Below are 16,290 nucleotides of genomic sequence, written 5' to 3' on the forward strand. Positions count from 1 at the left end.
GCGCTGGCCCGACTCGGGGATCCGCCGCGCTGTGAGGAGGCGCCCAACCCAGGCGAGGCGAGACGAGACGAGCCCGCCTTCCTGCGTCCCGCCCGCCAACGCCACACGCACAGGCACACACGAGTGCCGGTCGCCCGCCGCCTCCTCCTCCTCGGGTAAGGAGAATGCCACACGCTCGCCTCCCCCCACCCTGTTTTGGGGAAGGGGGCTGCGAGGGGCTTCCTGGGGGGCTTTTCCAGGGTATCCCAAAATGTGAATGGGGGGGGACTGACACGGGTTGGCCCCCCCCACTCTTAGGTGGTATAATGGGGGGGGGCTTTGCAGTAAGTAGGTGGTCTTCTTTCACCCACCCACCCCCACCCCATGCATCCTTTTTGCATTTTCTTCTGGTTTGGGGGTGGGGTTGCAGGTCAGTCTCATTCTGGGGGCCCTATTGGGGTGGTGTTTTGCCTTATAATTTACTTTGGATTTATTTTGTATTGGTGTGGGGGGTGTTTCCTGGTCGAGAGAGGAGAGGGGTAAGTAAAACTTTCTCAGAATGGCTTTCCTGTGGAATATTTTGGATGGGTGCAAATAATGGGGAAGACTGTACTATTCTCTCTGCTTATCTGGTGATTCTTTATGTGTGTGCTAAAAAAATAATAATCTCAATGTGGGTTTGCATATCATTTTTTCAGTGCCCTTTCTTACCCCCACCCCCCAGCTACACAATCCATGTGTCTTCCTTGCTCTTGCTGCGTAAGGCTTATTTGGGCCTGCAGCCTTTATAAAGCTTTTCCTATTAGACATTCTCATCCTTTTTTGTTGAGATGCATATCAATATTTATTTCTCTTTCAAAGCTTTTATCCTAAAATTGCACCCTCTCTTCTTATGCATGACTGTTACTCCACCTTCTTCTTTCTAATCAAGCCACTCTCACAACTGAGATTCTTGCTTGAACAGGAAGCATTTAATGATTCATTGCTGCCATTCTTTTCTTTCAGGTTCCAAGTCAGCCTTGTCTTGACCTCTCCAGGCCACCATCATGCCCAGTGAGAGGTGAGTTACATATCCCTGTGCACTCCACCCCTTTCCAAGGCCTGTTGCAGAGGGAGTTTGTAGGCCTGGAACTCCTTTTTGCAAATCCTAAAGAAATCTGTGACGTTGAGCACTCAAGAGCATATAACATTGACTGAGCAAATTTAGCCATCTCGTTACAGTGACAACAGTATATTTCTCCCTCTTCTCCTTGCTTATATAATTGTTTTCTTAAGCACAAACATGAATGTATATGCTTGGCATGAGATGACAGGCTCTGGTCTTGGTCTCTTTGCAGTGACCGCAAAGACAAGAAAGGGCCCACCGAGGAAGAAGGTACCGCTGACTTTGGTGTTCGAACCCGCAAGAGAAAAGCTGACGTTGTAATAGTAAGTGGTAGGGATGAAAAAAGGATTCATTAAAAGCACAATCCTATGCATGTTTAGACAGAAAAATGTCCTACATCTCCTAACATTCCCCACCCAGTATGGCTTACTGAGGAATGCTGGGAGTTGTAGGACTTTTTTCTGTCTAAATGTACATAGGATTGCGCTTTAAAGGGTACTATCTCAATCAGATCATGTTGGTATAAATGTAAACCAACTCCTTTTGAAGGAGTGGCCTCCATTTGAAGGAACACCGAGAAAGGCTGTTCAATGCAATTAATTACTCCTAAAGATAGGAGTACTTAATTTATTGATCAGTTCTTTGTCTGTTACTTCACGCTGCTCAAATACTCCATGAGGTCAAGAATGCCACTGTGTCTGTGGTAGCTTACCTTTGTCTTATTTCATTAATGTACTCTATTAGAAAGGTGAGTAACGATAGCTAGGGTTGTGCACGGACCCCCCCGATCCTCTTCGTGGCCCAATCCAGAAGTTGCGGATCGAGCCGATCTGCCCCACCACGATCCGCCTGTGGCCCGGTCCGCTTCATTACGGAGCTCCGGATCGGAATCTGAGTTCCGTTTCCCTCCCACCCATAGACTTACCTGGCTTCACCACACGAACTGCGGTGGCGGGGCCAGGTAAGCCCCCCCCTCGCGCACACCACTTAGCTGGTCCGTTGCGGCCTGTCTCCAGCTTCACTTGAGCCCGCGGCTCAACCTGGAACTGTAGGCCCCACTTGGGGCCTACACTTCGGGTTGAGCCACGAGCTCAAGTGAAGCCAGCGATGGGCTGCGACAGACCACGTAAGACCCTCCCTGCTCCCTTACCTGGCTCTGCCGCCGTTGCCGCACGGACAGCAGCAGTGCCAGATAAAGCCCCCTTACCTTTTTTTTCGGAGCTCCGGATCGAGGCGAAGGATCCGCCTTCATCTTGACCTGCTCCGTGACGCTCCGCTGCCCCCCCCCGATCCTCTTCGCCTCCGCCTTAAGGGGAGGCGAAGCACCTCGATCCGCTGCTGCTTTTACGACCCGAAGAGAAGCGGAGTACAGCCCTAGTGATAGCTGCTTGCCCCTGAACCAATCAGGGTCAAATCTTGGAGCTTTATACAGAGTGAGACCATTAATCCTTCTAGCTGTACACCGACCCTTCAAGATCAATGACATTGACTTTCCAGGGTTTCAGACATTAGTCTTCACCAATTTTACCTGGAGATGCCACTCTTGTACGCACTCTGCCACTTGAACTCTTTTCAGCAAATCCCTGATGAACCAAGCTTGTACTAGTCACCTGCTATAGCTACAGGAGATAGCTATATCTCCAAAGAGGAACGCAATCAGTCTGTCTTAAGATCACCCATCTTACTTGCTGCAGGAACCAGAGAGCACTCCCTCCATGTGCTGGTTGTCTGCTGGTTGTTGTGAAGGATTGGACTTGGGTCTAGAAACTTATTAACTTCTCTAAAATTTACTTCATTGTTTCACAATAGTGATTAACTAGTTTTTGTGGCTAGTGTAAGTCGAAGACCTGTTGATAATAGAGGTATATCTCTTTGTTAAAAGGGAAATTATTTGACTGACCTATTGGTCAACTATTTTTTGACTGGTTAAATGCCCACCCGTACCCATATAGCAGTTGAGATTATTCAGATTATTCCAGAAATTAGATTCTTTCCTGTCTTGCATTTCACGTAAGTAATAATAATATTCCACATAAGTAATGATAATAATCAGTGTGCACCATGGAGATTATAAACTCCTTAAAACTGTTACACTTGCCCTTTAAACTTGGTGAAGTCAATGAGCTAAGTGTGATTGTGTATAAGTATGCTAGTTTATGGATTTTAGTCATAGTTAACTGGACAGGTCTTCTTCCGAGAATGGATGGTAATTAATCTGTACTTAAGTGACCACACCTTAAATGAGGCTGCTAATACAGAGTAGTGAACCCATCATAGTAACTGTCTGTCTGTGTCAATGCCACATTTTAACTGCCCTGTTGTGTTAACAAATGTTCGTGGACTGCCTTGGGTACTTAAAATTAATCGAGGGAGGGGTATTATTCCAGAGCTGTTGTTTTTCTATGTATACTTCACCACATATTTCAACCCTGGATTCATTCTTTTCTATGTAGTTTTTACAGGATCCAGACGAAGACGCTGCCAAAATAGAAATGACCAAGAAGAAACAGAATGACAGCCAGGTAATTTGGACAGTCCTGTCCAACAACAATCTTGGATACCTTTAATACTAACAAATTGATTAGGGCATCAGCTGCATGAAATATTATCATAAGATGCGTGAAGTCTTATCCTGAGTTACTTCAGTATGTACAGGCTTATGTCCAGCGGTGGCGTGGGCATTGTAAGCAGTAATATTTTAATAAATCTATATAGTTTTATGGATTCCCAAAACATGCTGGCTCGGAATGCTAGAGGTTGCTGCCCTACGCATCTGGAGGGCAACAGGAAGGGGAAGCCTATGCTAGATGATCTCAGTAAAGTCATCTCTTTGCTAAATCAGGAGGCTCAAGTCAGATATTGTGTATTTTTGCAACAGCCTGGAGAACAGGGGTACAGAAACTCAGTCCCAAGGGCCATATTCAGTCCTCCTAGGGTTCCCAGGTAGCCATGCCCCCTTTCCACTGGCCACTGATTGTAGGGTGGTTTTCTGGCATTTGGGCCTCTTTTTGAAAAGGTTGAAATGCCTCTCCTAAGACAGGGGCCTTAGCTAGACCTAAGGATTTTCCCAGTCAAATGGAGGGGTTATCCCTGCCTCCTCCCAGGATCCCCTGTGTGTCATTTGGATGCACAGGGATGATCCCGAGACAATCCCTGGATATAGGCCTGGTCTAGCCATGGCCTTAGTTACTAGCAGAACTTCGAACTACAATATGCTGGTATCTTTTGCCCCCCCCCCCCAAAAAAAAAAAACTTCTCTGGAATGCAGCCCTTGGGCGGCTCTTCTAGGGAACCTTGTCTTCTTAAACCTGTCCATGATAATACTTCTGTTCCTCCAAAGAAAAATAAAAAAAAATCTTGGTTTTGCTTGAAGGAATGCCCTCGTCATTTCCATAGTTTTGGTATGCACAAATATGTAGGACTGCGTAACACCTCATTTTTGTTGTAAAAAATATATATCCGTATACAATGAGGAAATTTGGCTGAAGTTGAAGAGAGTGTATTGGCTTTGTTTGTCTACTGTGACAGTGTTTGGGGTGGTAGTTAGAACTGCAGAAATAGTGATCAAGAAACATAGCTTGGGGAGTGGGGCGGATAGTGCAGGGGCTAATGCAAAATCTGGTAGATCTCACCAATTACAGCAGCTGGAGGTCTGGAGGCTAATGCTACCAAAGCAGATGGGCTTTGTTTGCTGTGGATTCTGTTTGCTACAACTGCCTATTCCAGTTGTCAGTCAACCTGTTAAATGTTCACTTTCTGGACCCTTCCCCACAAGGAAGGAATTTCCTTCTCTTCTGGTCTCATAGGCGAGATACAGGATTAATTCAGATTTGACAAGGGAGGATAGCTAGCTTTTGTCACGGTGCCTACTTCTTTTCCTCCACTGGACCCATTTTGCAAGTTGTGAGTCATCCATCAACCAACCTAAGTTTCAGTCGAAATAAATGACTTGCTTTTTTTCTTAGGGCTCCTTAAATATTATATGCCTAGGTGAACACATGAAACATCTGTGTGTAATCCTAGAAGCATGTAAAAGTATCAGTGAGGGAATTTGTCTTTTACAAACATGTCTATTGGACAGATCTTTCTTGAGTGTATACTCATGGTGGCACACTCCTATTTGCCCCATGTACGTATGCCTTTGGTTTCAGGTATGCCATACTTACTGATGTTATCAAGTAGAATTGCAATTTTCTGTCTACCTTTGCGGAATATTTTAGATAGTGTGGGGATTATAAGAAAAAGTTGCATAGCTGTTATATCCTCTCCTTTTCCAGAACGAATAAAAGCTGAAATAGCTACATGGTTATAGTATAGATTTCCAAAGCACAAGTTGTACGATGCATAAGTTTGCATAAAATGTATTAGCCTTGTATCTCAAATAAAGCTGATACCACAGTGTCTGTTGCTTTATAGAGAAAGTACTTTGCTGTAACAATGTATTGTACTAGTTATTTTGTACGCTTATGAATCCAATGTTTTGATAGTTCATCAGCAGCTTTGTAGTCTATGGTGTAGCATCCCATAAGATGCTCTCAGGTATGAAATGAAACAAAACAAATGTAGATGATGAACATTTAAAAAACAAACATGCACAACCCACCAAACCCCATATTAGTTTAGTACTTTTATTAGGTCAACCAAAAGATCACCAAATAACGTGATCCAAGTGTTGCCCTCCTTGAACCTGGTGCTCTGGCATGAAATTCATGTCAATCCACCTCTGCAACACTGCTTTTTTCATATGGAGTAGGGTTTTGGCTTGGACTTCATCTTTGCTGAGAATCTAAGGCAGGTGGTTGTCTGTGGAAGAAGCACTTTTCAATACTGTGCTATAATTTAGTGAAAATAACTTTTGCCTGTTTGGGATCAGCACATTCTGGTTTTGCCCCCATCAAATTCTTTGTGAATGGTGCCTATAGGAGAAGTGCTTTTTGACTTAGTGGCAACTTAATTGAGACCAGAAAGGCAGAGCGGATTAAACTGCACTTGAATCAGAGTGTACGTGTGTGTGTGTGTTTTTCCAGCTTGCCAAAGCTGGAAAGACCAAAGAGCAGCACTGTGTGTTCTGTCAGTGCTGCACAACTGTTTGTTATTGGTTGTAGTGTGAGGCCTTGTACTGTCACAGAAGGGAACTAGGGATTATGTTGTCCAGGCCAGCTATGATGAATAATTCAGATTTTTTTCAAGGAAATGGACACTGCTCAGGAAAGTGAACTAGCCTGAAGGGAAATCCCTCCTAATGCTATTTTTTTATTGCTGTAAGCCACCTTGTGAGGGTTTCTGCCTGAAAGGTGGCCAAGAAATGTTTTAAATAAATAAATAATATGCTGCCAGTAAAACTACCGTGCCTTATAAGCGGCCCATATTATCTGTCCCTTTCTGTTGAAAGGCTCTGAGACAACTTAGCTGATCTGTACCCATAAGGTGTCACTGGAAAGCTTTTGGTGTACTACCACAGCAGATATGGTTTCAGATGCCTGCAGTGCTCAAAATTCAGAATCTAAGGTGCTCGTTGCCTTCCTAAGTCCTCGGCTGCATGGCATAAGGCTAGAGGTACTGGTCCCCCTGTATTAGGTCTCGTCTTGAGTACTGTGTCCAATTCTGGGCACCACACTTCAAGAATGATGCAGACAAGCTGGAGGGGGTTCAGAGGAGGGCAATGGGGATGATCGGGTCTGGAAACAAAGCCCTATGAGGAGAGACAAAGAGCAGGGTATGTTTAGCCTTGAGAAGAGAAGACTGAGAGGAGACATAACATTCTTCAAGTACATGAAAAGTTGTCACGCAGGGGGGCCAGGATCTCTTCTCGATCATCCCACAGTGCACGGAATAATGGGCTCAAGTTACAGGAAGCCAGATTCCGGCTGGACATCAGGAAAAACTTCTTGACTGATTGAGCAGTATGACAATGGAACCAATGACCAAGGGAGGTTGTGGGCTCTCCCACGCTAGAGGTATTCAAGAGGCAGCTGGACAGCCATTTGGCAGAGATGCTTTAAAGTGGATTCCTGCATTGAACAGGGGGTTGGACTCGACGGCCTTATAGGCCCCTTCCAGTTCAACTATACTATTAATTCTAAATGATTCAATGCCTTCTGCCCAGCTAAAGAGATTATGGCTTCCTGCAAGCACGAGTCTAGCATAACATCAAAATAGATGTTATACTACATAACATAGGGACATAAACATAGAACAGACAAGGAAGCAAAAGGGAAGAGAACACAACTTTTCAGGAGCAAAGCTTGTTGACCCAGGACAAGATACTAACAGTGGTTGATATCACTTTCAAGTACCAGTTTAACTAACCTGACATCCTCCAGGCGTTGCTAGAAAACAAATTAAGATATATATGTTCTGAAAGATGGTCTGGAAAAGGTTTTGGTTTCACATTGAGTCATTATTTACTCATCCAACACACCCAGTAACTTTCAGTGGTGTAGTTGTAACAGACATGCACGCTTTCGAACTGTTTCCCACGTAAATCCTTGTTACATGTTTTTCAGTTTATTAGCACGTGCAATTTTCACTATGATTAAGCGCTGAGCTGTGGTTATTAAAAGCTCTGAAATTAATTCTACGAGAGGCCATTGTTCTGAAAAGGGTTTACAGTATTTGTATACGTACAATAATAATAATAATAAAAGAACTCAAGCTGAGGTAAATTATTATTTTGTTGAAGTGTGTGGGTGCTTTCGCTGCATTTTAAACCCTTGCTGCAAAATATACACAGCTTCAGTTATCAGCTTGAGGTTGCTTGGGTTGGTTCCTTTACTCCTTTCCTTGCAAGTGGTAGCTAAGCTAATGCACTTCAGTTTCGTTTTGCTTTACATGTTGGCTTCACATGAGTATAATGAGCAGGGGGTTGGACTCGATGGCCTTATAGGCCCCTTCCAACTCTACTATTCTATGACTTTTCAGAGCATGCCATTCCAGAATGTAAGGAATAGCATAGGTGCCAATTTTCATATGGCGTGTATATTTTTGTATGTGTGTAGACTAATTGCGCTGTAATTACGAGACCGCCAAATTCATTTTTAATGTATGTCTTGTGCATGCATTGAGTAGTAACAACCCTTTAAAAAGGCAGCCTGTGTGTGTGTATGTGTGTTCATTACCGCAGGAATTCAGACAAAGTAGGATAACTGTTTGGGACTTCCCATCTGTTTCTTCCCCACCTGAAGTCCTAATTTCTCTGTTTCTTGATTTTGACTATCAAGGATATTGCCATCAGGTGGAAAGTAAACAGATGGGATTCTGAAACCGAAAGCCTTGTCTTCCTTGATGCAGAATATCTTCTTTGTGTAGCAGAGCAAATGCGATGTTGCAAGTGCTCTTTCAAGAAGGCTACTTTGCTGCCTTGGTGTTCATTTGTCTCTTCCCTTGAAGCAGCAATGGCTTTTAAGAAAGATACATGTGCTCAACTATATGGCAGTTTATCTTTCAAAATGGCTAAAACAGTTGCCTTGTATAAGAAAATAATTACTTTGACTGTTTTTAAAAGTTGTTTCATGGAGGATTTATCAGCTGTTCAAGTAAACGTCTTTGTAACTGTGAACCCTAATGTCCGTAATTTTTATTTTTATTTTTCCTTCAATAGCCATCTTCAAATTACGATGCATGCACACATCCCCATATGCTGATCCCTACACCAGACAAAGAGGATAAGCTGGGGAATCCAAGCATCTCTCCTTTCGTACACCAAAGCCTTTCTTCAGCTAGAGATTCACCATTGCCTGTTTTGGGGTAACTTCCCCCCCCCCCCCCCCAGTTTCACATTATACTGTTTTGTTCTTGTCTGTTAAACTTTGCTTTAACATAGCCTCTCTCTTTTTTGTTTCTGTAGCTGGGCAAGTAGGGATGAAGTATGGAAAAGCATGCTCAACAAAGAACAGACGTATGTGAGGGATAAACTATATATGCAAAGGCACCCACTCTTGCAACCTAAAATGCGGGTAATTCTCCTAGACTGGCTAATGGAGGTAAGATTTTCTTGTTCAGCCGACATTTCAAGCAAGTTATGCATGAGTATAAGATTTTGATCAAACTGTCTGTCTTGGAGCATTCCATTATATATGACAAGTTTTCAGATAAAATAATAATGATCTGTGGGGCTGGATATCTTTCATTTGCTCTCAAAGCTTGCAGAGGTATAGCCATGCTTCGCTGGAAGGATGGGGGGAACTTAGTTTGGCAAAATCCTGTAGGGATGCTCCGGTATTCTCCTGTGACTCCTTGTATATAGCTTCTGTGCGTGCTTGGACATATGTATATCTGACATGTACCTGTGTTCTGGGAGTTCCTTGCTTCCGAACGATGGATGATTGGAGAATTAGGCTGTTTCTAGAGGAACGCTTCCCTCAGCACCCCTTAGTCTGTACTCTTGTGGGAATAGATCTATCTGTTCAGTAGAGTTGGCTTAGAATACTAGGGAAACAAATTATTATTATTATTATTATTATTATTATTATTATTATTATTATTCCTACATTAGCCAAATTAACAGGAAGTAGTGTGCATCAATTAGGGCTCTCAGTCTAGTAATGCCTTACTGCAAGGTTTTCTGGAAGGAAATAAACCTGAGATCGCAGGACTTAAACAACAAAGAGAGCTGATCAAGAGGGAGGCAAAAGAAGACTGTCTGTATAAATGTGAAGGCTCTCCCCCAAAAAGGAGAGGGAGAAAAAGACAGGGGTTGTAACCTACCTTTAATCTGCTGAGAACGTAGATGGAGGTGGAGGAGTCTTCAACAATGCCTTAGATCAGGTATTCCTGGGAGGGCTTCCAGTGGGCAGGTGTTTGAGCACAAAGAGCTACAAGAGAGACTCACGCAAAGTGTCTGCCAGCAAGGCTGCTTTCAAAATCACACTAAGCATAGGAAGTCAAGGGCAATTACATTTGTCGACACAAAAATCCTAGCTGGGCTGTTAAAAAAAGAAAAGAAAAGTTCCACGGGAAACAAAAGGGGTGGAGTGCTGGGGGCTGTCTTTAGAAAAGGCAGTCATAGATAAAAGGTGAGCGGAATACTAGGATGGATGGTCACAAAGACACATGGGACTCTCGATATTGTAAGTTTTTGAGTGGCATGGCATTAACCTGATTGCATTTGGGTGTGGGGGGAAGATTGGCTTAGCCTGTCCAGGAGATTCGTTGCCTTGGGCGTTCATGTGAACGCTGATTCTGACGTTCAGGCCCCGGTCTTAGAGCTGTCAGCCGGTGCCAATGTAATGGCCACAGGCCGGCAAAATGGAGGCGTCAAGGCAAAATAGAAGTGACTTGGCCACAGTTCATTCACTGACTGTCATCGTATGCAGGAAGCCATAGAATTACTCTCAAGACAAAAAGCCTAGTTGTGTCACAGACCAGGTGAATTCAGATCTAGTCTGTTCCCTCAGATTGCATTCCTGTGAAATTCCAGTGATCGTGGAATGATGCTAAGAGGCAGAGTATCTTTTTTCCTCTCTGTTGCAGGTTTGTGAAGTCTACAAGCTTCACAGAGAGACGTTTTATTTGGCACAAGATTTTTTTGATCGGTTCATGGCAACACAGCAGAACATCGTAAAGACACTTCTGCAACTTATTGGGATTTCATCTTTATTCATAGCTGCGAAACTTGAGGTAAAATGAGCCTCGCCCCACAAAACTAAGCCCACTTTCTAGGGAGTAAACCCCGCTGAACACAGTGGGACTTACTTCCATGTAAATATGGATTGGATTGCGCAGTTCAAAGTAAAAGAGAAGCTGAAAAATCCTTAGTGGCAATCTTCATGTGGATCACATGTCTTTAAATATGGTGAAATGCAGTTTGAAATCTTAAGAAAACCTCTTCTTTTGACTGCTCTTGGAGGTGCTTTCATGCACGTAACACTACAAAAAATGACTCCCTAGCCAGTTGCTGCAATAATCTTTGTATATAAAAGAGACGCTTTTGGTGGAATCACTAGCAGCAGAGCCTGGTTGTTCGAAACTAGCAAAAACACTTGTTGTCAATAGAACGGCATTAAGGAAACAACTTCAGATTATAGACCCTGCAGGGGTTAAAGGAGTAATTGAATTATGCACATAACATTTAGTAGCAGTCCATGGTATCAAAAATGTATTCCATTAGGTTAAAGGAGGTGGTAATATTTTCAGTCCTAACCTCTTACTTAAACTGCACATTTGATTAACTAATTGTTTATATTTTATGGTACTCTGAAAAGACAGCATTAACAATTAAAAAGGGGGATGTTAATCATTATAAAATTCAATAAAATGCAACGGAGGTTGCTGTCCTCGTTGCTTTCTCCCAGCGATCATACTTTATTTTGCTGAACCCAAGAAACAGACCCACACCCCATTACAGATGGCAGATGTGTGATAAATGTTTTGGTAAAATTCATTCTTGTTTACATCTTGTATGGAAATAGATCCTTTTTAAAAATAAAATGAAAAGTTTAATGTGAGTATGGTAGCCATAATTTTCTCCTTTCACTTGCATTACCCACTGGCTGCTAATAGTCTGAAATGAACAGATACGGGTTGGAAAACTGTGCAGGAAAAGAGCAAGGCTGTATATGTTCTCACAAATTGTAAGTGAAAGGCCCTGTTGTTTTCCTGTCTTGGCAATTTTGACATGAGAGGCTACAGTCCCTGACAGATCTTGTGTTACTGAAAATAACTGCAATACATAAAGTTGCTAGCATGTTATATTTGCAGTTACTGCTTGCCTTAATTGATCTGAGCTCCCAAAAAAACCTGTCTATATCAGAGTTGTTCTGTTACCCAAAATGTAGACATTGTTAACTGTCAGTGTCTGAAACCATCTGGCTTTACCATTTACTATGATTTTAAGTGCCATAGTTGACAAGCATATTGATGTCTGTCTTCTGTGTTTCAGGAGATCTATCCTCCAAAGTTGCATCAGTTTGCATATGTTACAGATGGAGCTTGTACAGAAGATGAAATTCTTAGTATGGAGCTCATCATTATGAAGGTAGGTAAGGACCAAAAAAAGGAAGCATCTGTATGGACAGCAGCATTCCGCATTTGAAAAGCTTGATTCCCTAAGATAAAGATGGGAAATGGTTTTTCTTTTAGTGACTGCATTGCCGGTTGTCAGGGACCCCAGGCTGGTGGTAGGCAGGGCCACCCTCTTTTCTCTCCAGCTTGAAAAGAGGGGGCACTGTGTTCCTCCTGCTGCTTGCTTGGTGTCTGTGCTGGCTGCAGAGGAAGGGGCTTCCCTTCCTCCCCAGCCGGCACAGAAACAGCAGGGCCAAGGAGAAGATAGGCCCTTGGCCTGTGGATTCCTGTCCTTGTTCTTAAAACTTTCTCAGGCTTCTTAATACAGTCAAGATATGGTGAAGTCACTTCTTGCCAGAAGAATGTGCGTTAGCCTGTGCCGTATGAATCTGTGCCAATCTTTTATCTTTTTAATAGCCGTGTGAATAGAAATCTCTCCATCCTGAGACTTCTTGAACAGCTTATTTCAGCACCCGAGACACTGGGTGTTGATGCATCTTGATATATTTCATAAGTTCATCATGAAAAGTCAGATGTTGCTCTGGTATACTAATTCTGTAAATCACAGCATGTTCTTATTACTTAGTAAAGCACAGCTATAAATGCAATTTGTGTATTCCAAAACTTAGAATCTAGGGAGAGTGCTTATTATCATCCTATCCTTCCTAACTGAATGGGGATTTGAATCTAAGTCTTCCCATGTCCTATCCACTACACCGCTGTGGCTTTCTCTTCATACTTACACATTCATATGCGCACATATGAATCTGCAGTGCACTTATAAGAACCTAAGAAGTGCCCTGATGCTGGATCAGACCAAGGGTCCACCTAATCCAGCACTCTGTTCCCACAGTGGCCAACCAGGAACCCACAAGAAGGACACAGGTGCAACAGCACCCTCCAACCATGTTCCCCAGCAACTGGTGTATATAGGCTTACTGCTTCTGATCCCGGAGGTAGCGCATTGATAGCCTTCTCCTCTAAGAATTTATCCATTCCCTTTTTAAAGTCATCCAAATGGGTGGTCACCACTACATCTTCTGGTAGTGAATTCCATTGTTTAACTATGTGCTATGTGAACTGCTCAATCATTGCACCATGCCTGAAGAATAGAGGTAGGGTAGCCATCTAGCAGGGGTTGGAGGCAAAGGTACGGCTCCTATCTTTTAAGAACGTAAGAAGTGCCCCAATGCTGGATCAGACCAAGGGTCCATCTAGTCCAGCACTCTGTTCACACAGGGGCCAACCAGCCGTCAGCCAGGGATGAACAAGGCAGTACATGGTACAACAGCACCCTCCCACCCATGTTGCCCAGCAACTGGTGCACACAGGCTTACTGCCTTGAATACTGGAGGTAGCACACAACCGTCGGGGCTAGTAGCCAACAACTGTGTTGTAAATCCTTAACTATTGCTACAATTGTGTTTACAGGGAAGGGCAAGCAAGTGCAGTGTGCTAAAGAAACCCACTTTGTCCCCCTGACATACACATTCTTTTCTAGGCCCTCAATTGGAATTTGAGTCCCCTCACAGTTGTGTCCTGGCTAAATATATACCTGCAAGTTGCATATCTGAACGAAATCTATGAAATGCTACTGCCGCAATATCCCCAACAGATATTTGTGCAAATAGCTGAGGTAAGCTGGCTTCTACGTTTAAAACATTCCCCCTTGTGGCCTTATGAATGGTCTCCTGTTAAGCTTTCGGTCTTCTCTCTGTAGCTTTTGGATCTGTGTGTGCTGGATGTGGGCTGCTTGGAATACACATACGGCATACTAGCTGCTTCTGCTTTATATCACTTCTCCTCTTGCGAGCTGATGCAAAGGGTTTCAGGTAAGCCACTTTTTAAAAAAATAAATAAAAATAACCTAGAATAATAATAATAATAAATAATAATAATACATTTATTTCTTACCCGCCTCTCCATTTTGATCGAGGCAGAAAACAACAATAAACGATAAAATACACAAAACTGAATTAAAACATAATATACGTTGTTAATAAAAAACATCCTAAAAAACATTCTAAAAACATTTAGAACTGCTAAATAGAAACATGATTTACAATGGGTTTTTTCTTACTCTTCTAGGTTATGAATTATGTGACATAGAGGACTGTGTGAAATGGATGGTTCCCTTTGCTATGTCTATCAGGGAAGTAGGGAGTTCAGCGCTCAAACGCTTCAGAGGAATTCCTTCAGAAGATTTGCACAATATACAAACGCACATAAACACTTTTGATTTGCTGGTAAGCATCACGCCAACCGATATCTCCATGGAAAGTGTGCTTCATTTCCTTTTTGAGCTTTGGAATAAATTCTTATGCATAAGAGACAGGAAAATACAGTGAAGCACATTTGTTAGCCTTGTTACTTCTATTGCCGTGTTTCTGATGCAAAAAAAATGTTTGTGACTTCTTAAAAGAATTTGATCTCCAGTTGTAGTCCTTAAGCGTCTTCATGTACATATTGATTTCTCAGAACTGATTCTCACTTCGTTTTGTGCTTGTAATATGAAACATGTGCTGATGTGTTTTCTTGCCACCTGTCCCCTTTAAAATAAATGAGGGGGGTATTCTTTCTTGCTTGGCCACATTTTAGAACGACAAATGCCAAATAGTACAGAAATGTGTGCACTTCACCTCAAAAGTGAAGCGAATTGATAACGAATTTGTTAACAGCAGCAAGATTAATGATATCTAGGAACTGGAAGGTTCACGGGGATTATCATATAGAAGATTGGTATAAAGAAATATGGGATATCGTATTAATGACAAATTAACATGTAATATAAAAGTTAGACGAGGAATGATAAAAATGAATGACTTTGAGGGAATATGGAAACAGTTTCTAGAATTTGTATTATTAAAGGGCAGAGGGAAAACACCTCCAGAGGAAGCAATGAGATTTTGGAAACATGAAAAAGATCCCGTGGTTGGGGGGAGCACTTTTATGTTATGTATGATTATGTTAAAGAGAATTAAGTTAGAATATATGTTTATCAAATGTTTACTTTATATTATTGTGTATTATGTAGTATTGTTCTATATCGTAAAAAAAAAGTGGTGTGTGTGGATAGATAGATAGCATTCAGTATGTGAAATGGAGTTGCTCCTGAAATCTAAAAGCACAAGTCTTCTGTACACCTGAATGCCAAGAGGGAATGATCAACTATTTGTTCATCTATTCTAGGACAAAGCTCAAGCAAAACAGGCCATGTTGGCAGAGAGGAACAGAAGTTCTCCTTTACCCACAGGGGTCCTTACCCCACCCCTGAGTGATAAGAAATTGTCTCAGTCATCCAAACAGCTATAATTCTGCAGGCTGCCCAAGCTGAAGACCTCTTGGCTTCCAAGTGCCTTCTTTAGGATTTGTGATTCTCCTTCTCGGTGCGATGCTGCCAGGGACTGACTGAAAGTCTTATGAATTCTACAACGGAAAGTCTTTTACACTTTTCTAATGGAAGAAACTTACATGATGGAAACTATTTTTTATTGTACGCTTGTTTTTAAATGAACTGATCGAGTACACCAGCCACCCCAAACATCAGGCATTTGCTTGGGTTGCTGCTAAGGAGGGTGATACTTGATATCCTGACTCGGGGAGGGTGTGAGGAGAGAGGGGGTTGTGCCCTCTGCTCTTCCGGGGCACTAGAGCATGCTCTAGTGGGAGTGAGATGTGGAAGGCGAGCCCTCTTCTCAGACCTTTTCAGTTTACAACTTGATTCTTTTTTTAAAAAACAAAACCAACACTTTGTATAAATGCTCTTACTTGTCAAATTTTAAAATAAAATGCTGCCAGCTGTGTGTTTCACAGTCTTGCATTCATATGTTATAACTCTGGATGATGGAGGACAGAGTATTAGTTACTTTTGACCTTCCAAGAAGTGTTAAGAGAAACCCTTAGTTATTTTAATGTATTTGTTCAGTGCCATCAGCGTGCGCGGTGTTGCACATGGTGCAACTAAAAGGACTGTAGGACTTGGATCAAGGTTGTGATAGGGAGAGAGTTCGACCACCCTCCCATTCCCTAAACCATATTGAGTATCAGCCCACACAGCTATTTCTTAGAAAATTTTGTCTGAATATCTACTCTTGACTGTAATACCTAGTTAGGTCAGGGGAGGGGAACCTCCAGCCCACAGGCCTAATCCAGCCCATGCTGGAGCCTAATCTATCCTGCAAAGGATTGCAGGCACCCTGCGGACC

General features: G+C 42.6%; 1 protein-coding gene across 1 annotated transcript; it reads left to right on the forward strand.

Moving 5' to 3' along the window:
* Positions 1-114: 114 nt before the first annotated feature.
* Positions 115-15,878, forward strand: CCNE1 (cyclin E1). Its single transcript, XM_063141198.1, has 12 exons — positions 115-155; positions 985-1,039; positions 1,317-1,407; positions 3,538-3,606; positions 8,685-8,830; positions 8,931-9,066; positions 10,556-10,702; positions 11,964-12,059; positions 13,587-13,721; positions 13,806-13,917; positions 14,174-14,331; positions 15,275-15,878. The coding sequence occupies exons 2-12, from the start codon at positions 1,026-1,028 to the stop codon at positions 15,395-15,397; spliced, it is 1,227 nt and encodes a 408-aa protein (XP_062997268.1). The 5' UTR covers positions 115-155; positions 985-1,025; the 3' UTR covers positions 15,398-15,878.
* The last annotated feature ends 412 nt before the right edge of the window (positions 15,879-16,290 follow it).

This window comes from Elgaria multicarinata, chromosome 14 (assembly GCF_023053635.1).
Source record: "Elgaria multicarinata webbii isolate HBS135686 ecotype San Diego chromosome 14, rElgMul1.1.pri, whole genome shotgun sequence".
Lineage (NCBI taxonomy): Eukaryota > Metazoa > Chordata > Lepidosauria > Squamata > Anguidae > Elgaria > Elgaria multicarinata.

Bases quoted from the DNA above. Each gene is read 5' to 3' on its own strand.
- CCNE1 (XM_063141198.1), top strand. The intron at 10,703-11,963 runs GTAAAATGAGCC...TCTGTGTTTCAG, and splicing joins TCATAGCTGCGAAACTTGAG to GAGATCTATCCTCCAAAGTT. The intron at 14,332-15,274 runs GTAAGCATCACG...CATCTATTCTAG, and splicing joins TAAACACTTTTGATTTGCTG to GACAAAGCTCAAGCAAAACA.